Here is a 25,129-nt window from a genome sequence, read left to right as displayed (position 1 = left end):
AGCTGTTCTTAGGGTTTTACCTTAGCCAGTCGACTTAACTAATAAGTAGCTGAAATCAGTGGCAAACAGTCTCCTTCTTCCTTGTTTTTGGGAAATGGAGCTTCAAATTCCAGCTCCTGGGGTGGCTTATCCTGCCAAAGTATGATAATCACCAGCCTCCGTGGTTTGGCCAGTAATTTACCTGAGAGGCTGGCACAGGTTCCCCAGCTTCCTCCCTGCTGGAAGTGGGGATGGGGCCTAGGCTAGAACTGCAATCTGACCCGGATGGAAAGAAGTCAGTCTCTATAAGCTCTGTGATTTTCAGTTCACCCCATTTCCCTTCGTGCCAGGCGTGGTGTTAAGATGGCAGCCACTGGCCTCTTTCTGACTTGGACAGACTCAAACTTTAGCCGTTCTCAGGATTATACTTTAGCCCACTGAATTTACTCATCAGTAGCTGAAGTTGGTGCCCAACTGTGTCTTCCTCCCCCATTTTTGGGAAGTGGAGTTTTCGTTTCCAGCTGTGGAACAGCTCCCGAAGCTGCTTGCATCTCCAGTGGAGGATGGGCACCATCCTCCGTGGCGTGGAATGCTCTACTTATGAATCTTCTCTACAGACGGGCAGTCTCCTCCTTCCATTCCTTCAAGGATATTGCAAGACGCCCTTCTGGTCTCCTGGAGTCCGCAGACAGGTGCTTCAGCTAGCTCCAGAGAGCTCTGGGTAAACACTAACTGCCCCATAGCAGTAGCTGACTCTAGGCACTCCTTACTCTGCCACCATCTTGCTGATTGTCTCCACTTCACTCCTACCTGGGCATCTTTTGAAATGCAATTTCTGATTCAGTAGTTCTGGGGTGTGGCCCTAGATTCTGTATTTCTGGCAAATTCCCAAGTGATGCCGATACTGCCGGTCTGAGGAACCTCCTTGGAGTAGGAACGTCATTGCCATGTTCTTGTCAAGTCTCATGGCTGTGGGCACATGGGCTGTGCTATTAGTTAGCTACCACATGTATAAGGTATGCAGGCAATAACATTAAGATGACTTTGAATATGTGATGTGATTATCTGAGTCTTGTTCTGACAACTATTATTAACATTTAGTTGTCCACTACAATTCATTCAAATTCATTCCTACCATCTGTAGAGAAAAGCAGGGTTACATAGTAATTTCTGCCTTTTCAAAGTCATTTCACACAACTGTACTCAAGAATTAGGGGACAAACTGGTATAAAAATATGCCTCTGAAACATAGAGTCAGAATCTAGAATATAGGTTACTGAGGGGCCATGGTGGAGGTAGGGAATGGGAAATTAATACTTAAATTATACAGTTTCTCCTTGAGTTGACTGTAAAGTTTTGGCAATGATAGCACAACACTGTAAATGTAATTAACAGCCCTGAATTATATATGTGAATGTGGCTAAAAGGGGAAATTTTAGGTTGTTTATATGTTACTAGAATAAAAATTTTTTTTAATATGTTATAGGACTGTGCAACACACTGAACCCAATTGTAAATGATGGACTATAGTTACTAGTAAATTTTTTTTTTTTAAAGATTTATTTATTTATTTAATTTCCCCCCCTCCCCTGGTTGTCTGTTCTTGGTGTCTATTTGCTGCGTCTTGTTTCTTTGTCCGCTTCTGTTGTCGTCAGTGGCACGGGAAGTGTGGGCGGCGCCATTCCTGGGCAGGCTGCACTTTCTTTTCACGCTGGGCGGCTTTCCTCACGGGCGCACTCCTTGCGCGTGGGGCTCCCCCACGTGGGGGACGCGTGGCACGGCACTCCTTGCGCGCATCAGCACTGCGCATGGCCAGCTCCACACGGGTCAAGGAGGCCCGGGGCTTGAACCGCGGACCTCCCATATGGTAGACGGACGCCCTAACCACTGGGCCAAAGTCTGTTTCCCAGTTACTAGTAAAATTATACAAGTGTTCTTTCTTGAATTGTAACAAATGTACCACATGCAAGATTTTTAAAAAAGATTTGTTTTATTTATTTATTTATCCCCAGTCCCTTGTTTTTCACTTACTGAGTCTGTTCATCTTCCTTGTTTCTTTAGGAGACACTGGGAGCCAAACTCAGGACCTCTTGTTTGAGAGGAAGGTGCCTAATCACTTGAGTCATCTCTGCTCCCTGCTTTTGTTGTGTCTCTTATAATGTTTTTCCTCCCTGCTTCTCTCGTTGAGTCATCTTGTTGCATTTGCCTGTCACATCATCTCACTGTCTTCTTTTAGGAGGGACCAGGAACCTCTGTTCCCTTCTTGTGTCCCTTGGTGTGTCTTGGTGTGTCAGCTTGCCATGCCTGCCTGTCATGCCAGCTCACTGTCTTCTTTGGGAGGCACTGGAATCTGAACCAGCAGTAGCCCTGTCACCTGAGCCACATCTGTTTCCCCACATGTAAGATTGAAGTCAGGGAAAGTCTAGGGCTGATGCATTCCTCTAGGTTCTTGACTATGTTACATAGAATTTAAGAACATGCCGGTTTAGTTAGGCCAGCAGTTTATTGAGAAATGGGATAAAAGAACAGAATTATGCACTTGAACCTTCAGATGCAGTCTCCTCTAGGCAGATAGAGCATTTGGGCCCCTTGAGGGTATCAGGCACTTTCCCTTAACCCTGAATGAGATCTTGGTCCAATCTCATTCCAAATGGAGCTCTCGTGGGGGCCTTCCAGCAGCCTTCTTGGTGGCAGTCTTTCCCTCAGGGGGTTTTCAGGTGGGGTTCCATGGCCACCTGTTTGGCGGCCATGTTTTTCTGCCAGGTCTTAGAATTGTCTTCCTTTTTCCTAAACTAACCTGCATCAAGATGTTAATAATAGGGTGGTATAGGGGAGCTCAGTATTTTAACATGATTTTTCTGTAAACCTACAACTTCTCTAATAAAAATGAAAATAAACAAACAAACAAATAAATAAATAAAATGCTACTCCTTCTCTGGGAGACATTGTAACTGAAAGCTACTGATATAACTTCAAATCCTCAAGACAATTATCCAGCAGCTGCTGTTGGCCAGCCTTTTGCTTTTGGAGCCCACACATAAGAAGCATGGGGGGGGGGGACAGGGTGTGGTATTCTGCATCAGTGCAAGAGATTCATGGGCATATGGTCAGCTCTAAGGAGAGAAAAAAATCTTTTCTTAATAGACACTTACTGGGCTAAGCACTTCATTACATGGTTTCAAATTCAGTCTTACATTTTAATTCTCACAACTATCTCATGAGGTAAATTTTATATATATATATATATATATTTTTTTTCACTCCCCTTCCCCTCCCGCACCCTGTTCTCTACTCTCTGTGTCCATTCGCTGTGTATTCTTCTGTCATTCATCACCAGGGAGGAAAAAACTAAAGTACTTTCCATGTACACTTTAGAACTTTAGCTCTATTCTTGTTTATAGGAAATCTCTCATCTGTTGTAGGTTAAAACAGCTCCTCCTGCCTTTAATCTTTCTGATTTGTTAGGCTCCTAATGGATGGTTTTTCCAGTCTCCTCAGTGTCATCTTCCAGCCGTTTTGGAAGTCTTGTATTTACTTCATCCATGCACTAACCATGCAGGAGACCCTCCAGGCACTGACTCTGGGCCCAGATGCTGTGGAGGATGCTCAAAAAGCTTCCAAGGGACACGTCACAGGCCTTGGCTATGTGGGGAGGAAAACAAGTAATCTCTGGTCAAGTCTGTGATGATTGTAATATATGGTCACTACTATTGCAGGAGGTTAGAGGGGAAACCTGACCTTAGGGGGCTCAAACTGGGTTTGTGGAGATGAAAAGGAGAAGCAGACTCTGGGGGACACAAGAATGTAAGTTTGGAATGTTCCCGAGACAATGCAGAGCTGGTCAACTGGTCAACGTGGGGCAGATGGGGTGGAGGTGAAAGCAAACTGGAAGGGTGCATTGGTGGTCTAAAGTCCTTGAGACTGTGAAACCACAAAATGAAGCATGTCTTTTGTACCTTCACTCTTATTTCAAATCAGTCACCAATCTCCACTGATTCTTAGAATCACACAGGGAGCCTGGGAGATTAGAGAGTCTAGCCTTCCCATTTGTCCAAGGAAGAAATTAGCCTCCAAAGTTCAGATGGTCCAGGTCTCACAACTGCCAAGCCAGGAGTGCTGCATTGACCAGAATCTGGGGTCTGACCATCTCCCCCTGGGCTTTTCCCACTATGAGCCTTGGAATAGGATCTAAGTGGGCCTTGGGGTCACAGGAGCTTGCAGAAGAGAGGCCATCATACCCTGGGGTTCTCCAACAGGTGTGCACTCCAGGGTCAGTCCAGTTCTCATAGGGCCTCGCCCCCACATCTGGGTTCCCCAGGTTCCATGCCAGCTGGAATTTGAAGACCCAGTATTGTTAGTTCATAAGAAGAGACAGAGTGGACAGAAAACAATCAAGTTACAGAGAACAGATCCATGTCAGACATAGAGAATCCAGACTAGGAGGATGGAGAGAAACATTGCATTTGGGGAAATGGATTTTTTTAACGAGTTACTAATCAGAGGTTGTTTATGGCCACTGACTTTGGGAAGCCCAGCTGGCCAAGGAAGAGGAGACAACCAACATGTGGATGCATGTGGATGAGCCACATTGCATTCAACCCAAAAAAAGGTACAAGAACGACAGAAAGAAAGTTTCAAGCTTCTTGTATTAATATGGACTGTTATGACTGCACATGACAGAAAGCCAATGGAAGCAAGATTAAGGGAATAGGGGGAAGTGGACTTGGCCCGGTGGTTAGGGCATCCTTGACCCCGGGCCTCCTTGACCCATGTGGAGCTGGCCCACGCGCAGTGCTGATGCCATGCAGTGCCATGCCACGCAGGGGTGTTCCCATGTAGGGGAGCCCCACGCGCAAGGAGTGCACCCCAAAAGGAGAGCCACCTAGCACGAAAGAAAGTGCAGCCTGCCCAGGAACGATGCCACACACACCGAGATCTGACACCACAAGATGATGCAACAAAAAGAAACAGATTCCCATACTGCTGACAACAACAGAAGCAGACAAAGAACATGCAGCAAATAGACACAGAGAACAGACAACTGGAGTGGGGGGAGATGGGGAGAGAAATAAATAAATAAATAAATTTTTTTAAAAATTTAAAAAAAGGGAAAAGGGGAAAATATCAGTTAACATAATTGAGAAACCCATCATGGTCAGTTTGGGTTCAGCTGGATTCAGAGAATTGAATGAGATTGCAAGTCTCAGAAATAGTCCATCCCTTGTCTTTGCTTTCCTCTGTATTACCTCCATTCTGAGGCAGGCTCTTCCCTTGTAGTAGCAAAATGGCTGCAGTAGCTCCAGCAACCCTAGATGAAGGGATGTCTCTTCCAGAGCTCCAGTCAAAGTTCCTGAAAGGCTGGACTAGGTCAGGTGCTTGTTCTGAGCCATCACTGTAGACAAGGGGATGTGGTGCTGATTGGCCAGGCTGTAGCCACACCCTTCAGAGCACAATGGAGCATGTCGCACCCAAACCACAGGGACTGAGAGCAAAGCAGAGAGAGTAGTCCTCAAGAAAATCAGGAAAGTGATATTAGAAGGCAGGTGGGGGATAACTACTGGACAAGCAAAAACAATAGATATCCCCAACATTAGGGAAGGGTATCTTCTTTACTTTTTTTTTCTCTCCCCTTCCTGCCCCCCCCCACCTCTGTGTCCATTCACTGTGTGCTCTTCTGTGACCACTTCCATCCTTATCAGCGGCACCGGGAATCTGTTTCTTTTTGTTGTGTCATCTTGTTGTGTCAGCTCTCCATGTGTGCGGCGCCATTCTTGGGCAGGCTGCACTTTCTTTCCTGCCGGGCGGCTCTCCTTACAGGGCGCACTCCTTGCGCGTGGGGCTCCCCTACGTGGGGGACACCCTTGCGTGGCAGGGCACTCCTGTGTGCATCAACACTGCGCATGGGCCAGCTCCACACGGGTCAAGGAGGCCCAGGGTTTGAACCGTGGACTTCCCATGTGGTAAGCGGACACACTATCCATTGGCCCAAGTCCGCTTCCCATGAGGTAACTTTTTGATCCCCTATTTTCTAGATGTAAACACTGAGACCTAAACATTTTATATGATTTACACAGGTCACAGAATTAAAGTGAAATAGAGCAGGGCTTTGACTCCAGGCCCATAATCTTCTTTCTATGATGTAACTTTGATGTTATTTGTCAGCCTACACAGGAGCCCAGATAAAGTCAGACAGACTTGTGTCTGCAACTCAGCTGTTGCACTTACTAGCTACATAATCTTGGGCAAATTGCTTCCATTTTCTAAGTCTTGATTTTTCAATGTTCAAAATAGCATTGATATCACCCTTCCAAATTTGTTCTGAGGATTAAATATGGTAATAGGGTAATGAGAATTATGTATGGCACATAATAGGTGCCACATAAATCACAGCATTTTTAAAAAATCTTCTAGCCTCAGCAAGGTTTTCAAAGCCAAGCAAACTTACTGAAGCCTCAGGTTGAACTAAGGCGTCAACCTCTCATTCCTAGTATGTTATCTTTTCTCAGAGCTCCCCATGTGTCTGTCTTAATACAGATGATGTTATGTTAAAATCATGTACCTGTTTTCTCTCTTGACTAAAAACCCTACTAGAGTACTGTATTAGTCTGCCAAAAGGCTGCCGATGCAAAATAGCAGAAATCTGTTGTCATTTAATTGGGGGTAAAAGCTTACAGTGACAAGGCTGTAAAAAGTTCAACTCAAGGTTGCTTTCTCACCAAAGTCAGTTGCCACGTGTTGAAGAAAGATGGTTGCAGATCTCTGGCTGGTCACTGCATCCCCTCTGGGCTTCCTCTTCCTCTTGAGGCCCCATGGCCCAGCTTCTTCCCAGTTTAGCTGCAGGCTGGCACAGGGCTTCCTATATCGGCCTTGGCTGTTCTTCCCAATCTCAGCTATAAATCTCAGGCAAAATGACTCATCTCTCCCTGGGGCCTCAGTTATTTGAACCTTCTTCTTCTGTCACATGGCCAGATCAAAAACAAATGTGCTCTCTCTTCCCATGTATCTGCCTGTCCATCTGTGTGAGTCCATTTATATCCAACACAGCAAGGCAGCAGGGGCTCAACCTGAGTCACACCTTACTGACATGGTTGAATCAAAAAAGTCCTAAAAGCAACCTTAACAGGTAATCTAATCAAATAACCTTCAGTTGAATTTAATATAATCAAAGAGTATCATACCCAGAGGAATAGATGAGTTTACAAGCATTATCTTTCTCTTTTGGGGATTCATAAATAATTTCAAAATGCCATAAGTAGGAACTGTGTATTATTCATATTTTTCCTCCAGTTCTAGCTACACAGTTCCTAGAACATAGTGTATTGCCATACATGTATATTGACAAATTGTTGCTCAACAGAAGAGAATTTTGATATGAACAACAGTATTCAAAGTAAAAGCATCAACTCAAGAAAGCCAATGTTTTACTTTCCTCATTGCTAAAGCAAATACCATGGAATGGGTTAACTTAACAATAGGAATTTATTGGTTATGGTTTTGAGGCTAGGAGAAGTCCAAAAGCAAGGCATCATCAAGGCAATACTTTCTCCCAGAAGACTATAGCATTCTGGGGCCAGCTGCTGGCAATCCTTGGTCTTTGGCTTTTCTGTCACCTGGCAATGCACATGGCAGCCTCTCCTGGCTTTTTGGTTCCATTGACTTCCAGCTTCTGGCTGCTCCCTGTGTATCTTTCTCTCTCTGTGACCTTCACTATAAGGCCTTCACTAATAGAATTAAGGCCCAGCCTGAGTCGGTTAGGCCACACCCTAACTGAAGTAACCTCATTAAAAGATCCTATTTACAAGAGTTCACACCCACAGGGATGGATTAAGAACATGTTTCTCTGGTGTACGTAGCTCCAAACCACCACAGCCCATCTGACTAAGAGAGGACAGGGCCAATGTTATAGTCATTCATTTATTTTGTTCTTGGCAAAAAGACAGACCTTACCCTCAAAATGCAATGCAAAGCCAAAACTGTGTACTATTACAAACAAGAGAATCATGCTATAAGAGTGATACAGGGAGGGCTCTATGTGACCCCAGAAGAGGCTGCCTAGGAAGGACTGGGGCAGGAAGTAATATCTGAGCTGAGTCTTGAAGAATGAGCAGGAACTCCCAAGGCTGAATGCAGGGTGGGCAGGTAAAGAAAAGTTACCAGTGGGAACAACTGTGCAAAGACGTGGACGTAAGAGAAAGATGCAGCTTCAAAAGATATCAAATTTTACTGGGTTGTTGGCTGATGAATCCCTTCTCTAACAAAGGTGGGCCCCACAAGAGCAAAACTCTCATCCCCTATCTCTTTGCCTAATCCAGGGAAAGTGCTTGATGGCACATGGAGGTTTTCAGTGGTAATGGTTGAATGAAATGAATACATCAATAGATCAATAAAAATATTTAATATCTCCTACTAAACTGAAGGAGGTTTGCTGGTCATACATAAATAGCTATGGCATTTTCACTTCTGCCATTCTGCCATGTAGAGAATGCATAATAATGTGTGATGGTTTGAGATTTTGCAGACCCCAGAAAACTATGTTCTAAGCAAATCCATTCCTGTGTGTAAACCCATTGTAGGTGGGACCTTCTGATTTAATCTCTTTCAGCTGAGGGTCTTTGATTAGAGGATGTAACCTATGGTAGGTCTTAATCCTCTACTGGGGTCCTCTATGGAGGAATAAAAAGCTGCAGAAGCAGAAAAAAGTTACAGAAACAGAGAGGAACACAGAAGGCCTTGCAAGCCAGAAGCTCAAATCAATAGAACACAGAAGCTGAGAGGAAGCTACTTTAGCCAGAAGCTGAAAGCAATGAGGGCCTGAGGAGAGCGAAGACCAGCAGATGCCGCCATGTGCCTGACTGCCCACAGCTGAGCACAGGCAGAAACCATATCTGGATGATGCCTTGATTTTGACATCTTCATAGCCTCAGAACTGTAAGCTTATACATTAATAAATCCCCATTGTAAAAGCCAATCCATATGTTAACTCAGGCTGAAGCCTAGACTCAACTCCCAAGACCTCTGAGGAAAACATTTACATTTATATGCATCACTTAGTCATTTGTGCCTAAATCTTCTTGTTTAAGATGGAGATACTTTATCCCCCTTTCCTTAGGATGTGTATGATTATTTTGTATTCCATACCTCCCTCCAGACAACACAACATCTTAGGGATAAATATAACATCACAATGATCATTACAATGTCCTTCTCTGACTCTGTCCTACCACTGCCCACTTCTTGGGAGTTACAGCTTCCTCAAATTCCTCCCCTACCTGAGTTATCCTCAGGGAGTATCTCACGTGTGCCTGCAGGCTAATTCTTTCTGTGCCACATGCCATTGCCATTTTCCTCTTCTGCTCTTTTGTGCTGTGCCTGCTGATACCAAAAATACCGATGCTCCCAGCAAACATGATAAAGCTGCGGGTGGTGACCTTGGCTGCTGAAGGCATGGCTGCTCCTGCCAGGGCCAGGCAGGGCACTGAGACCACCAGAGAGGCCCGCTCCTGCTTCAGGAGTCAGGGGAGGATGGGTCACCTTTGCTGCCCAGACGTCTCTGCCCTTCCCTGTTTGTGCAGTGCAGGGGGTTGAACTGTGTCCCCAGAAGATATGTCTACCCAGAACCTCAGAAGCTGACCTTATTTGGAAAGTAAGGATCTTGAGATCATCCTGGATTTAGGGTGGCCCTAAAGCCAATGACTAGTGTCCTCAAAGGGAAGGTGAGGGAGATTTGATAGGTAGACACAAACACATGCAGGGAAGATGGAGGCTGAGACTGTAGTGATGAGTCTACAAGCCAAGGAGCACCAAATCTGCCAGCAACCACCAGAAGCCAGGAGAGACACATGGAAGCGATTCTCCCTCAGAGCCCTCACAAGGAACCAGCCCTGCTGACACCTTGGTTGTGGATTTCTGGACTCCAGAACTGTGAGGAAAAAAAATTCTGTTGTTTGAAGCCCCCTAGTTTGTGGTGATTTGTTATAGCAGCACTAGAAACTAATACTTGCAGTCACCTAGAACTCTCTGCCCCTCGGGCTGCAAAGCTGCCCTAACTTGAGCTCTGGCTACCTTAGTAGATTATCAGGAAACAGCGCTTCTGATTTTTACTCAATTTTTCGAAGTCTTTCTCCAAAGTCAGAGGCAGGAGTCCACCAGGGCTTAGTATTAAACCCTCTCCCTTCAACACCGAGCTGGTGATTTTGGACCAAAGATCTATACTTAACCTGTCTTTGCATTAAAGGAGGATTCATTTACTGTCCTGAAGCATCCAGATTGTGACAGAATCCTGGTGTGAACTCAACTGAAGCTCAAGTTGGGATTCTGGCTACATGCAAAAGCTCCTTGCAAGCAAAGGCCATACTTCTTTTTGTGCCCCTTTCTCTGCTCCATTATACTGGACAAATAGTTTATATTTGAGAATGCTTTTTTTTTTTAGGACATTAAAACCAGGACCTTGCATGTAGAAAGTCAGCACTCAACCACTGAGCCACATCGGCTCTCCTGAGTTGGTTTTCTCATTTGTTTTGCATGTTTTCCTTCCTTCCTTCCTCCCTCCCTTCCTTCTTTCTTTTTAGGTGGTACAAGGAACTGAATCCAGGACCTCCCATGTGGGAAGCAGGTGCTCAACCACTTGAGCCACATCTGCTCCCCTTGAGAATACTTTTTAAAATTGAAAACTGAGGGAAGCAGACTTGGCCCAGTGGTTAGGGCATCCATCTACCACATGGGAGGTCCATGGTTCAAACCCTGGGCCTCCTTGACCCATGTGGAGCTGGCCCATGCGCAGTGCTGATGCACACAAGGAGTGCCATGCCACGCAGGGGTGCCCCCGCATAGGGGAACCCCGTGCACAAGGAATGCGCCCTGTAAGGAGAGCCGCCCAGCGTGAAAGAAAGTTCAGCCTGCCCAAGAATGGCACCACACCCACGGAGAGCTGACACAACAAGATGACACAACAAAAAGAAACACAGATTCCCGTGCCACTGACAACAACAGAAGCGGACAAAGAACACGCAGCAAATGGACACAGAGAACAGGCAACTGGGGGGGGAGGGGAAAGAAAGAAATAAAAAATAATAAAAATCTTAAAAAAAAAAAAAGAGAAAACTGATGGCATAAGGCTGTACAGTATTTAAGCACTGCAGAAGAAAAAGAGACTCCTAAAAATACTAAGCATTTCAGTTACAAGTAGTCTGGCTCTGTTTGCGTAGCTCAGTAGACTATGTCTGGACATAGCCATCCGTCTACAGATACATATTGAATGAGCAGCATTTTAAAGGCCCCTTTAAAAACAAAACAAAGAAATCTTACCTGTGGAAGGTGTAGGTCCCAGAACATCATAATAGGCCACGATCTCAAAAGAATGACTGTGAGAACTTTCAATACACAAAAAATTGAATCCTAAAGACAATGGTGTTCTCTTCCCCATTAGGATCCTTAAAAAAGTAACATGACATGGCATGAGGGATAATAGGGAAAGAGATAAGGAAACAGTAGGCAATTTTCTACCACCTTTTCCCTCACTCTAGCCTTGCTGACCCCTAGCTATTTCTTGAACACTCCAGGAATGTTCCCATCTTGCACTGTTGCCATTCCCAGTACCTGGCATTTGCTTATCTCAGATAATTCACATGGCTCCATCTCTGGTAGTCAGGTCTCTGCTGCACAATTTGGCCTTCCCTGACCACCTTCTATTCTCAAGCTGGATGTTAGTGTTGGGTTCACATGGGCAGGGACTGTGTTTGTTCACTGCTGTGTCCCCAGAACCTGGCACATAGTACTGGGGACACAACAGTGAATAATATTTGAATGACTGAGGGGGTATAAGATATAGTTAACCATGTACATGATTAAGTAAAATAGTTAAATTGTTGGCAAACTTCCATTTCTGGGTATCATGGAATAGTTGACTCAATGAGAAAAATTAGAAAAAGTAGATTTTTAAAAATTACATATATATGTGTTTTAGAGACACTGGAGTGCTGCTGATGCTGGAGGGACCAGGATTTGGGAGGAGGGGAGCAGATCATGGAGAGGTAAACTGATAGTCTGCTGCTTTTTCCCTGGGGACAAATGCAATTCTGACATAGAAAAGAAGTTGAAAATGTGGATTTTGTGGGGGAAGAGAGAGGCTTCTGGGATTAAAGAAACCAGCAGAACTCTGTGTCTGTCTCATGGGGCTGAAGAGGCAACATTAGTGAAAAGGGAATAGTGGGAAATTGAACCTGAAATCTGACCTGTTTTCCCCTCAAAACATTTACTAACTTCTGAAGATCCTCCGCCGGGTATGGTTAAGAAGCTAAGCAAAATGTGTCAGAGAGCTGAGTAGATGTTTTGGCTGTCTGCCATGCTAAGACAATGCAGAATAACGTTCCCAGCCAGGTGCTGAGAAGACATGGTTAGGGGAGGGTCTCTGGTGAACACATTAGGCTACAGCAGCGGTTCCTAAACTTTGAAGCACATTGGAATCACCTGGGGATGTTTAAAAAATATTTATGCCTGGCTCTCACTACCATTTTTATTTAATTGGTATAGGGCATGACCTAGGTGATTAGCTCTTACACAATCCATTTAGCAGAGGAAAGGGAATACCCTTTCTGGAAAAAGATAACATTGGCTTAAGTATTTATGATTTTTTTATGCATGGTGTCCAGGCTTAATTAAAAAACAACCAAAAAAAAAAACCAACCTCCCCCCCAAAAAACACCCAAAACACCAGGCATTCAAAGAGACAGGGTTGTAAGATTAAAAACTAGAAGAAAAAACAGACTGTACAAGCAGACCTCAGAAGCGAGGCAATTATTGGCACACACAGATAAGAACTTTAACTGATTAATATGGTTAAAAAAATAAAAGATGGGAAAAATAGACAAAAGATGGAAAATCAAAGCAGAGTTGGATTTTACTAAAAAAGGAACTGAATGGAAATTCTAGAACTAAAAAAATAATAATTGAAATTAAAAGTATTATAGATAGATTTAACAGCAGATTAGAAATGGCAGAAGAGAGTTAATGAACTGTAAAATCAATATACATCATCCAAAATGAAGAAAATCATTATTTTATGTCCAATCTTTTATTTAATTGAACAGAGATTTCTGCAAATTTATATCCTTGAATACCTTTTTTTAAATGTAAAGACTGTGAAATTCAAATTGCCTGTATGTGCCACCAAAAGAATGTAATAAATCATTACTAAATTCCTTCACCTTGCTTTTCTTGTGAGTATATTGTTTTCTATCGATTGGAGAAGGGGGAATCAGAGAGAATAAAAGGAATTTAAATCCTCAACCCACCAGTCTTACCACAATTTAGAGACATATCTTGCTTCTTAAACCCAACGTGGTAATTGCATGTTTGGGAGAAAATGCCCTATGTTGCTTAAGTCTTATGGATGCCAGAGTGACTGAATGTGTTATTGGATTAATTGGGGGAGTTTAGGTCAGTTGTAGAATGGGTCAAGGATAATGAGAATGTCAGTACTATCCTAGGCTAATAGACATGAACCTCATGGTCCAGAGAATATTCCAAGAGATTTTTTGCTGTTATTATAAATGGAAATGAAGCTAAGGAGTCTAGCAGTGTTTGGTCATGAGTTGTCATTTCCCACTTTCTATTTCTTGCCAATCAAGTTAGAAACAATTCCATGTGCTGCAAAGTGGGTTTAAAAGGACAAGAGAGAAGAGTCTGAAGATTACTGACCTGAGATTCTAAAGAAATAGAGACCTTGTTTACAAGACCTCTATATCAATGGACTATCAAACAAGAGATAACGGACAGAAATCTCATTTATAATTGTAACATATATAGGCATATTATATATTTTTTCAGTACTGTTTCTTTAAATCTTAAACAAATGGCCCCATTGTGGTTTTCAATAATAAACACATTAGTATGTGAAGAGAGGAAAACACAGCACACCCAGGGTGTAAATGATTTCCAGTACCTAGAGCTTATTAAATAAAATAAAATGGCCCTCCTGCATTTGGCATTGCTGGAAGAAGACTTGAGAAGGGCTAGTCCAAAAGACAAAAGCAAGTGGCCTGCAGGGGTTTTCTAAGAATAGGAAACACACACCAGGTGCTGATAACCTACACCTGGTGATAAAACTAGTTCCAGTCCAGTAGAGACAGCTTATCAGAAGGGCAAGCATACCATAGGACTCCACGTATATCTGCTCTGAGCTCTGGAAACAACGGCAGCCAGTCTGAACATTTCCTGCCTTGCTCCTGTGTCCGCCCCAGCTGAGCTTCCCCTGTCCACCCATTCTGTGGAGCTTCCTTCTGCCTTCTGAATGGGATGCTACCCAATTCACGAATCGCTCAATAAAGCTGTGCGATCCTAAACGGCAGGAAAAGTTTTCCTTTTGTTAGGGTTTTGGGCAGGTCTCTTGAAATTTCATTCACAAGCAGGGCCCAGATACTGACTGACACAGAACAGGTGCTGGACCCGTTCCAAATGAAAAGAAAGGCTTTTCTCACATCTACCTTTCAAAACAAAGTACTGAATAGCTTCAGAAATAAAGGCAACAAACAATATATCACCAAAAACCAGGTATCAACTGAAACAATAAACTTTGTCACTCTCTCAGTGGGTGGGAGTCAAAACCAACTGTCAGACTCTCGTGTCTGCTTCGTTTCCATTTTTAAATCGGTTCTCCCTTCAAACGAGTCTTGGTGTGGTGTTGGCGGCTCTGAGGACAGGAGAAGAAAGAGAGTGACTGCCGCACACAGAACCAGGAAACGCCCTCGGGCAGTTAGCCTCCTTTCCCCACTTCAGCTCTTCCTCCACCCTCAGGCTTTCTGGTGGTCCCTTTCCTTTATAATTATACACAGGAATCATTCAACAAAACAAAACTGTAATTTGGGGATAATATGTATTCTGGGCTGAGTTAAGGCCATTAGCCCCTTGAGATTATACTATGAGGTGGGGAAAATGAACAGGCGTGTCATAGGTGCCACAGAGGGAAGAAGAGTCTTTACCCGGGAATCCTGGTCAACTTTAAAAGCTGTTCAAATTAGACTTTTTAATGAGTTGAAAGGATAGAATGAGCATAGCTTAGAAAATCAGTTTGCTTGTTTTCAGTCAGGAACAATTGGAGCAAATGAACCAAATTTTTCAAAGTTGTTCATTTCCATGGGTTCTACTTCAGAGTTCATTCTAAACATCTAACAAAACAAAAGCTTCTACACTATTTTGTCCAGAAGAAAGATGCCTGAGATACAGTGCAGGGATAAAGCGGAGTTAGGGAGAAAGTCTCTACCAGATGGTTTCTTAACCATTTTTTGTTCCACTGGACCCCTCTGCCAGTCAGGTGAAATGAACACTACTGTAATTTATTTATTGTACACATTCATCAGTGAAGGAAATCCTAGATTTCAGTTACAGCCAGAGAAAATGAAGGTAAGTTGCATTTTTTTCGATTTAAGCTCAAGGACCCCCTCCGGAGTCCTCAAGGAAATCTCCGGAGGGGTCCGTGGACCCCTGGCTAAGAACCCCTGCTCTACCAGGTTCTTTGATGTGGGTGGGCAAGGAGATTAGGAAAAGGACATAACAATGAAGCACGAAGATTTTATTCCAAATAAGGTCATCATGGAGAGGGAATATGCTTATTTTTAATGTGCTTTTAGAGTGCATTAATGGTCCTGTTTTGATAAATAATAACAACAATGGTATAATGTACCCCATAGTTTACAAATTTCATGGGGAAAACTTGGATGAAGCAATGGATAAAAATGAGAAACACACTCTCCCATTTCTTCTCCTTTTCTTTTTTTCTTAAAGGTGGTCTTTCTCCGTCCCCAGTGTGGTCACATGTGAAACTCCGTAATTTCCCTCTCTGCCACTCCACCCCCACCGTGCTTCATTACAGTCACAGCCCTGCTATTCATCTGTCGTCTTTTGCTAACGACCACAATTTAGTAGGTGTTTGGTACTCCTGGATGTAGTGTTTTTCATTAAAAGACATATTCAAGCTAGTTCTGTAGACTCAGTTGAAGGGAGGGCTTGGAAATGAATTCATCATTTAAATTAATAAACAGTTCTGGGACATTGTTTTAAAACATAGATCTTATTTTAGAATTCAAGTGGCACACAGCCTGGACTGCTTTTGTTAAGAAAAATGTTTTATTCACTTTATTACAACATTATTTGCATTTTTTTCTACATCTACACTTCACTCAACTGAAAACAAATAGTGAGAGATGTAAAAAATGAAATAGCAAAATAAATAAAAACATATTCGGCCTTTCTTTTTCATTTTTTTTTCTAATTTTTTAAATTTTATTTTTGAGACTCTCCAAAAAAACCAGGCTGATTAGTCCAACTTTTGGGACAGAGAGAAATTATGAGTAATGTTTAGCAAGGTCACTTCAGCAAGAGACCCAAGGACAGGCTGAAGAGAATGTGTTATCAAACAAAAGGGTCTCAAAGATTCTTCAGTACTTGGAGGCACCTTTCCCACCCCTTCCTGTTTGCATTCCTCAGAGTCAAATTTCAGCTAAGGGGATGGAAATTAAATAAAGGTACATTGGAGAAGACATAATTAGTCCTTAAATCACAGGATCTCAAATTCTTGAAATTTCATTGGAAGTTTAGCTAGAAAAGTCTGAAAAAATGCCTCTGGGGCAATCTCTCCAAGTTTACTCCAGAGAATTTAAGGCTAGTATATACAAGTAATTATTACTCAATAATGTTCTTTTGTGCAGAACTAAGCCTTTCCTTTAGCAGTCTTTCCCACCTGTGGAATAACACAACGCACAGAGACAAATACGATGACATTCGCCCAGACCTGTGCCCAAGTGAAGTTTGCTTCAAGTTTTTTCTCAGAGCATCCAACCCTTCTCTCAGTTGTTTCTTATAATCATTCACATTGGCAAACACATCACTGAACAGCACTATGTCGATCTCAGAGCATCCTTGGGTGTCAGTCCCCTTTATATAAGAGCCACCCTGTGAAGGCAAAGAATATAAAGTGGGGGAAACCTAAACAAAGCTTAAAGGAAGTGCATATTTCAAGTTGCAACATTTTCAGGGGGCTAGCTTTACCACCACGACTGCACCCACCCCCACCAATGCCCCCCTCCCCCATCCCCAAAAAGACATGAAGAAAAGAGATAATCATGTTCTACTAAGGATATTGGTTCAGTTGTAGAAATGAGAGCAGAATTTGCAGAAAAAGCTTTAAAATCCTTATGAATAATTACAGCTAGAAGTTCTCAGACTCTTCCTGCTTGAAAAACCACTAGATTATGAGGAATCCATGAGGGCAGAAGCAACTTCACCTCTTTACACCAAGAAGCCAGTTCAAGACTCACTCATAATTGACCCTCAGTGAACACCCGGGAAGGGTGGCCCCTATGTGTAGGTGCCGTAATTATATCCCCTCAAGTTAGAACCATTAAGTGACTATGGATGGTGGATGTTCGTTTGCTCTGTTTCTAAATATACCCATGAGTGATTTTAATAAAGTATTCTGTCATTATAATTAAAGAGAAATTACTTCAAAGCCCTTGCTAAATATGTTATAAAAGTCAAAATGTTAAACAATTAATAGCACATGTTTGCCTCCTTCACTTTCTTAGTACTCAAGGAAAACCTTAGGTTGCAAGTTCCCAAAGGAGGCTCTTTAGCAGTAAAACAAATTGTTACTATGGTTTAGGAACCAACACGTCCATAAGGCAAAAGCAATATGTCAAAAGGTAGATTGTGATACATAAAATGACAATGCAATTTCACATGAAGTTAAAAAGCGTCGGGCAGCTCTGAACACTGCCATTTATTGTATGGCAACCTCATAAGGATTCCCAGCAGTCCACTCAGTTAGGTATAATGTTGAGTAAGATAGCATGCGCCATCTTTTAATCCCTTGGCATCTCCCTAGCCTGCCCTGGGAGGAGACCTAACTCTCCACAGAGACATGGCAGCTTAGCCAAAGTACCGAAAGGCAGAGGGGAGAGTCCATGGATTAGGAGGAGGGTTTACTATTAGAGCAATTAGGAGGACAAATTAACACCTACCACTAAAATCTCTGTAGGTCTCTCAAATCATAGGATTATGAACAAGTAGCACTTCCAAAACAGAGGACCCCAGTGTACCAGTCAGTGTTCAGTTGCAGGTAAGAGAAACCCTTCTAGTTATTTTAAGCAGAAAGGGATTTAATTTAGGGAATCATTGGAATAGCTAGAAGAACAGGCTCTAGGTTGGGCTTTTAAAAATGACTTTCAGAATAACCCTCCTGATGTGGATTATTAAGGAACTTTTAGGGAATGACAATCAGAGACCTGGGAATCTGGAAGCTGCAATGGCAACTGCTAGTCCAGGATCACTCTGCCTTAACTAAGATCTAGGAATTAGGAAACTGTCTCTGCAACTGTAGTTCCCAGGAACACACAGCCCTAGTTGTTAATCCAGGGACCACAAATCATCATCAGGACTATTGGCTTCAAAGTCATCCTGCATCTACTACAACTGCTCTAGTTAACTGGGTGCCTCATGCACCACTGCTTCTCTGCTGGCTAACTCAGCTCTGGAGGCAAATTTTGTACTAGGGCAGCTAATTGACAGACCCTAAATCACATTGGAAACCATAGTGACAAAGTAGTATGGGAAATGTAGTCTTTAGTTTCCTTGATATGACAGCTCTTAATATGCTAATGCATGCTATGAATTTCCAAGAATGCAACACAGGGACGAGCAATATCTGAATTCATGTAATCATTAATCCCTGTTTTCCGCTAGAATTTCACAGGACTAGAATTAGAATTCTGGCTCCCAATTCCCAGCTTGGGGGAAGCAGACATGGCTCAATCAATTGGGCTTCTGTCTATCATATAGGAGGTCCTGGATTTGGTTCCTGGGCCTTCCTAGTGAAGGTGAGCTGGCCTGTGTGGTGAGCTGGCCCACGGAGAGAGCTGGCCTACATAGAGAGTTGATGTGGCAAATTGAAACAACAAAAAAGAGCACAGAGGAAAGACAATGAGAGATACAACAAACCAGGGAGCTCTGGTGGCTCAAACAATTGAGTGCCTCTCTCCTATTTGGAAGGTCCCAGGACCTGTTCCTGGTGCCTCGTAAAGAGAAGACGAGGAGAGAAGACAAGCAGACACAGAAGAACACACAGTGAATGGACACAGAGAGCAGACATTGAGCACAGGTGGCAAGGGGGGGCGGGCAGATAAATAAATAAATCTTAAAAAAAAAAATCCTGACTCAGTGTCCCATTCCTTATCACTGTAGAACAGGGGTTCTTAATTATTTTTTTTTAATTTTATTATCTTTTTTTTAAAAAAAGATACATAAATCACACAAAATGTTACATTAAAAAATATAATGTAACAGGGGTTCTTAACCTTTTTTGCTCCATGGACCGCTTTGCCAGTCAGGTGACACTCAACTAGTGTTGAATCTAACAACTAGGGTAATTCCGAAGTATGGATGAGTGAGTGTAAGTGATTTTTCAAGATATACAACAACTGTAATGTGATATGAAATGAACACTACTGTAATTTACTGCATACATTCTTAAGTGGAGGAAATGCTAGATTTGTTAGAGGTCAGAGAAAATAAAGATAAGTTGAGTTTTTTTCAATTCAAGCTCATGGACCCCCTGAAATCTTTCCATGGGCCCTTGGGGGTCTGTGGAGCCCTGGTTAAGAGCCTCTGCTGTAGAAGCATTACGTTGTCTCACATTCAGACTTTCACCATAGCTATCTTGGCTAGAACTTAACCATACTCATAAAATCATATTTGGTATTGAGTTACATTAAAAGATAAATTTTTCTTTTAAGTAAATTTATGGTTTAAAGATGATTTTATAACAATTATGTGTGTTTTTAAATGAGGAAATGAAAAAATTATCAGAATAAAATACCTTCAGAAATACTTCCTTATTTTAAAAACACAGTTTGGATATTATATAGTGATGGTACTGACATTAAAGGAAAACTAAAGCATATCATCAGTCTTGTTTGGATCCCTTTCCTGTGCTTAGACCATTTCCCTCAAGGCAATTTTCACAGAATGGCTCTGGACTCTGTGGACAGTCACTCTGGGACACTGTGATGCGACATTAAGCTGACAGGGAGCCCATCAGCCCAGCACCTAATTACTTCCACAGGCAGGTTGCTCCGTGCTGAAATGGTACCCTGGAGGAAAAGGCTCATCTCCTTTACCTTAAAGTCCCTTCAGCATTCTTTTCTAAACTTCAGTCAAGTGAGCCAGGTCTTTGGTCCTGCCAATGTAAAGGCAATAGTCTTCGGGGCAAAAATTGCCATCCTTAATGGGTTCCAGCTGCTGCACGCTTGGTGCCTGCTCCTCTAGTCTGCAGCCTGCTCTGGCATCTCAAAGGGCTTCACCAGGCCTGGTGTCACCCCCGGGCAACAGGCGAAATGGGCCCCTGAACACGTGGCCCTGCCCGTTTGATGTGCTTTACCTCCAAGGGAAAGGAAATGGCTTCCTTAAGGCTGCCAGCCAGGCCAGAACGCAGGAGCTCAGATTACCTGGATCACTCGGGAGGTCGGCACCGGAAAGCAACCCTTGATCAGCTCGATTAGACCACAGATTTCAGCAACACAAGCAGCGCGCAGAGAGCCCGAGGCTGGGCGAATATTTTCATCTGCAAATCTCTGCAGCTCTTGGAGACTTTTACACTCCAATATGCCGTGAGGTGAAAATCCTGTAGACATTCGGGCTGCACGGAGAAATGATCAGTATTTGATTTCCACTGCACAAAAAATAGCTTTGTGTGTGCGTGGCTAAGGCAAGAATCTTTTTCTGTATGCTCTCCGTGTGTAGTTGCTCACCAGGCTGGCCTTGCTGCGAGAGCAGGGAGACCACCCCGCCTGCTGTTGGGGCATGAGCTGAACCAGCAGACTCTGCCCTCGCCACTCTTAGCTGACATTTTACCCCTCAGTTTCTAAGAGAGAAACAGCTGGATTTCTTAGAAAACTAAGATTCAAACAGTTTTGTTCAAGAAAACAGAAACAAAATCTTTGCCCCAATTTGCTAAATCATTTTAAATTTCTAAATGAAAAACAGGTATGTTAACAAGTGTAAATATAATGGTCCCAGGGTAAAGAATTCCAAATTAAGGGATCGAGTCCAGGAATCTCGAACCGTCAGCCCATGAGCCTTATTCTGCCTGTAGAATGTTTGGCTTGGCCTGCACATTGCTCTTAAAAAGAAACATCTAAAGCTTGTGAGATAGTACATTTTAAAAAATGGGGACAGCCAGCGGTGTGTTTTTTCCTCTTGGTTGTTTGTTTTGTTTTGTTTTTAACCAGCTGACAACTCTGTGCCCTTCAGCGGATGGGAATGAATGGCAACCACCTATTAGGGTGGGGGGGAGAGGTGGGGGAGCTTGAGAATAACAATTCTTACTTAATGATTAAGTCACAACCCAACATCTTATAATGAAATCTTTCAAAATAGAGGTTGCATGGGATGATGTATAAAACGGTACCCAGTGAGAAAAAAAAATCTGGGAACCGCTGTTCTAGACTCTTCTGTTTTGCTCCTAATAAAAATGTCTTTTTCCCGAGAGATCTGTTTTTAAAGTATTAATGGGCTAATGTGGTAAGGTAATTTACACCAATTCACAAAAGTACTCTACCCAAGTAAATATATTTATATATGTTCATTAATAGTTACTTTAAAGAGACGATGTCACCACCTACAGGAGTGTCTAATGGCGGGAGCCTCAGGCACAGGCCAAAATTTTGGGGAACAATAGGTTGGCCCCACAGTCCCTCTCAGAAGGGCCAGCAAATCTCCTCCTCACAGGCCCAGCCTATCAGCTGACTCCCAACTGAAACCATTTACGTCAAAGTTTTGAAGAGTGGCTTAATTACCTCTATGCAAATTAACTGCAAAATTCCCAGGCAGCCTGACAAATAATACAAATTACTTATTTAGGCCAGATCTACGTCACAATGCTTAGTTCAGATTTAGGCCCCAGATTCCAGGGTTGGCTTCACTCTGTTTCTCTTTTTCCCCTTCTCTTCTCCAAGATCCGCAGATCTGAGCCCCGAATGCCAGTTCCTCCCACAAGCCCTACAGCCTGCTGGGGCTCCAAGTGCTGGTGCCATCAATCTCCAGCCTCTGGAGTGGTTTGAATTCACTTCCGGACACAGGTGTCCTCGCATGAGTGGGGGGATTCCCGTAAACCCAGACTCTCTTCCCAAAATGTTAAGGCCTAGAGGCCCACCAGGTCATTCCCTGTGTGAAATTACAATGATCCATGACTTTACTAACCATCTTGATTTACTCGAACTGCCCTTTTATTCAGGGAATTATAAAGAAGAAATGGAGGTGAAGAAATGGAGGTTAACTGAAGCAGGCTGACATACCAGGAATCCTTTGTGGTGCTGATAAAAACCCCTGCCCCAGCTTGGGAGGAAGAACTGTAACAGAGTTCCAGCTGACACCAGCAGAGTCTGCTGATCTTCACCAAACGGCCACAATCTTACATCACCATCCTGCTTGCTAATTAATGAGCTGGGCTCAAGGACAACCTGCCAAACCACCCCTATAGCCCCTGTAGTAAGCATATATCATGTCCCTTTCATCCTCCCCATGCCCCCCACAACTTTTCCTTTGTTCCAGACAGCCATATAAGCTGCTCCCCAAACTCACGGCTTGGAGCAGAAACCTCTTTGGGTGCTGCTTTTGCATTAATGCAACTTTAGCTCAATAATGTTGCTTTGCACCCCTTTTTTAAAAAGTCTATGTATTTTATTTTCAGCACCTGACTAGCCGCTCTCCCTACCTCCTGCTGCCCACCTTGGGCTACATCAGCTTCGTGTCCCCAAGGAACTTGCTCCTGGGGTTCACCCAGGTCCCGTCTATGACCAAACGTGCCTGTTGCTCTGTCTTGCTCTCCTCTTCCTTGGGACTGAGCCTGCTACCTCCCTAGCGCCCCCAGCACCTGGGGTGATGAAATGAGAAATCAGTTCTCCTGAATTTGAGCAGCCCACACACTTGATTCTGAAAAACCGCCTCCCGCCTGGATTCCAGACACCACGTCCCACCTGACCGGAAGCCCCAAGGCTGACTAGAATTGTGCATCTGGCTGTATTCTCTCTTCAAGCAGTGACTCAGTGGCCCTAGTGTGGCTCTGCAGGATTGTCCTCTGACCCTTCTGCCCCAAGAGTGTGTAGCCTTAAGCCACATCCTGTTTCCATCCACTTCTTCTCCATTTCCTGTTTCTGGAAACAACCTGTCCTGCCTTGCATTGAAGGAAAACCCAAATAGAGTTCCTCCTCTGCGTGCACACTCCCAGCAGGAAGCCGCCGGGCACCTGCTTTACCTCTTTCACTGGCTGTAAAGTGATGCTCTTGTATTTCATGGTTCTCCCGACTAAGAATGGTTCCAAAGTGCCTAGAACACATCCTACAAGTTTTTGATATTTTTGTAGCCATGTGCTTTACATTCCTTTCTTCTAGATTTTCCCAGGATAGCTTCTGTGTCTCCGTGGTTGACCTGTCATGCACAGACTGAGAAAAAGTAGACACTTAACACAGAAATTAAAGCACTGTTTGAAAGATCTGTGGGCCTTCGTTTGGCTTCTCACAAAATGCTCCCTTTCATGGGCCCCATAAATTGTCACTCTAGCCTCTGAAATTCTCCAAACATAGCAAAGACCTTCAGTTTTTCTCATATAAATGGAAAACTGCTGTTGATTAATAAATTAATAAGCATACGAGCCATAGTAAAAAAAAAGAGATGTAATAGAACACTTCATCTTGCTTTACAAAATCAGAATGTGATCCTAGAACTTTTCTGATATTTACTTTTTGCATGACCTTGGGCAAATCTTTCAACCTGACTGGGTCTTTGTTCCTTCACTTGTAAGACGGAGAGGAGGAAAGAGAGGTAAGGACATTGATCTACCTTTAAGGTTACTTTCAAAGTAAAAAAAAAAAAAACAACTATGGTTCTGAGAATCAAATCACTGCACGAAGCACTTTGGAATAATAATTATAGTAACAGCGGTATGACACTCGTGCCGGGGGCGTGCTGTGAAGTGTCCTTCGCAGCAACCCTTTGACATGGGTATTTTATAGCTGAGAAGACTAAGTCACACAGCTTTTACCACTATATTACACCAGCTCTCCTATGGCCACGTTTTATTTAATTTTTAGTTTTCTGTTAATAGATCTCCATGTAGAGAACTAAAAACCAAATCCAAAACCAACAAATGAAAAGCGTTTTTACAAAAAGTGGGAAGAAACCAAAGCTTTCACCCACTTCTACCTTACACTGTGATCTTGGAGCTTCTCCCTCTCAACTTCTTGGCCACAATTTTCACAGTGAACTTTTCCAAGATGTTTCAGTCGAAGGTGATACTTCAGAGCCAGACGACTGACAAAATCATTCCCACAGAGCTCGCAGTTATAGGATTTAAAAGCCCACATCCTTTCTCAATGTAGTGTTGGATTTAGATCCTATTGATAACAAGAACAAAAATCATAAGCCCTTCTATGAGACTCCGACTCCCTACAGTTAATTAGAATAAAGATAACATTATTTCTATTGTGCTAATTTGTGCTCCATTGCCTGAATGTTGTCTAAGGAATTTATCCCTCACTGAAATAAAATGTGACCTCATGAAAATGTCCATGTAAATCAGCGGTTTTTAACTCAGGTCTGTGAACATAGGGAGACTGCAAAACCCCTAAAAGCAAATGCAAATTTGTGTGTACAGGTAAGTTAGCACATTTTTCTAAAGAGAGTTGCAAATGGATCTGTTACTATCTGCTGATTTAGATTTTACCTTTACACAGGGAATCTCTAAAAGGTATTGTTCTTCAATTTTAACAACCCAAAAATTCCTACATATGAAAAAAAAATGATCATGAGTGATTTCTACAGATCTTTTGAATCACTCTCTGGATTTTTAAAAAGTAAAATATATATATTTTTTAAAAGGCAGAAATTTATACCAAGAGACACGGTCTGGAAGAGGAGGTTGGTGATTCTAATCTCCAGCTGTCTGCTTCTAAAATTGTTTATTTTTTTCGTTGCCAAGTAACTCTAACGTGGCTTTGCAGTAAATTGTCTGAGCTTGGAGCTCCTTCCTCTGAGTAAAGAATTGTGGGATTTGTAGTTAGCAGTCGCATAGCAAGTAATTAGTTCCAATTCTTCTAACGGCCTAAAC

At 42.9% G+C, this 25,129-nt stretch overlaps 1 protein-coding gene across 1 annotated transcript; it reads right to left on the bottom strand.

Annotated features, from left to right (window-relative positions):
• Window positions 1-3,395: 3,395 nt before the first annotated feature.
• On the bottom strand, window positions 3,396-24,972 carry LOC101440097 (zinc finger and BTB domain-containing protein 16-A-like). The gene is made up of 8 exons (XM_071209154.1): window positions 24,915-24,972; window positions 24,231-24,416; window positions 23,279-23,465; window positions 20,472-20,662; window positions 16,763-16,923; window positions 5,226-11,408; window positions 4,218-4,309; window positions 3,396-3,621 (listed from the first exon to the last, which is right to left on the bottom strand). Exons 2-6 carry the CDS (start codon window positions 24,384-24,386, stop codon window positions 11,258-11,260), a joined length of 846 nt encoding a protein of 281 aa, XP_071065255.1. The 5' UTR covers window positions 24,387-24,416; window positions 24,915-24,972; the 3' UTR covers window positions 3,396-3,621; window positions 4,218-4,309; window positions 5,226-11,257.
• Window positions 24,973-25,129: the final 157 nt, after the last annotated feature.

The sequence above is a fragment of the Dasypus novemcinctus genome, chromosome 2 (genome assembly GCF_030445035.2).
Source record: "Dasypus novemcinctus isolate mDasNov1 chromosome 2, mDasNov1.1.hap2, whole genome shotgun sequence".
Classification (NCBI taxonomy): Eukaryota; Metazoa; Chordata; class Mammalia; order Cingulata; family Dasypodidae; genus Dasypus; species Dasypus novemcinctus.
Note: the sequence above shows the minus strand (reverse complement) of the source record. Positions and strands in the feature narration are given on the sequence as shown.

Bases quoted from the DNA above. Each gene is read 5' to 3' on its own strand.
- LOC101440097 (XM_071209154.1), bottom strand. From the start codon at position 24,386: ATGTGGGCTTTTAAATCCTATAACTGCGAGCTCTGTGGGAATGATTTT. The intron at 23,466-24,230 runs GTAAGGTAGAAG...ACTTTTTCTCAG, and splicing joins AGAAGCTCCAAGATCACAGT to TCTGTGCATGACAGGTCAAC. The intron at 16,924-20,471 runs GTAATCTGAGCT...TTGCCTTCACAG, and splicing joins CGACCTCCCGAGTGATCCAG to GGTGGCTCTTATATAAAGGG.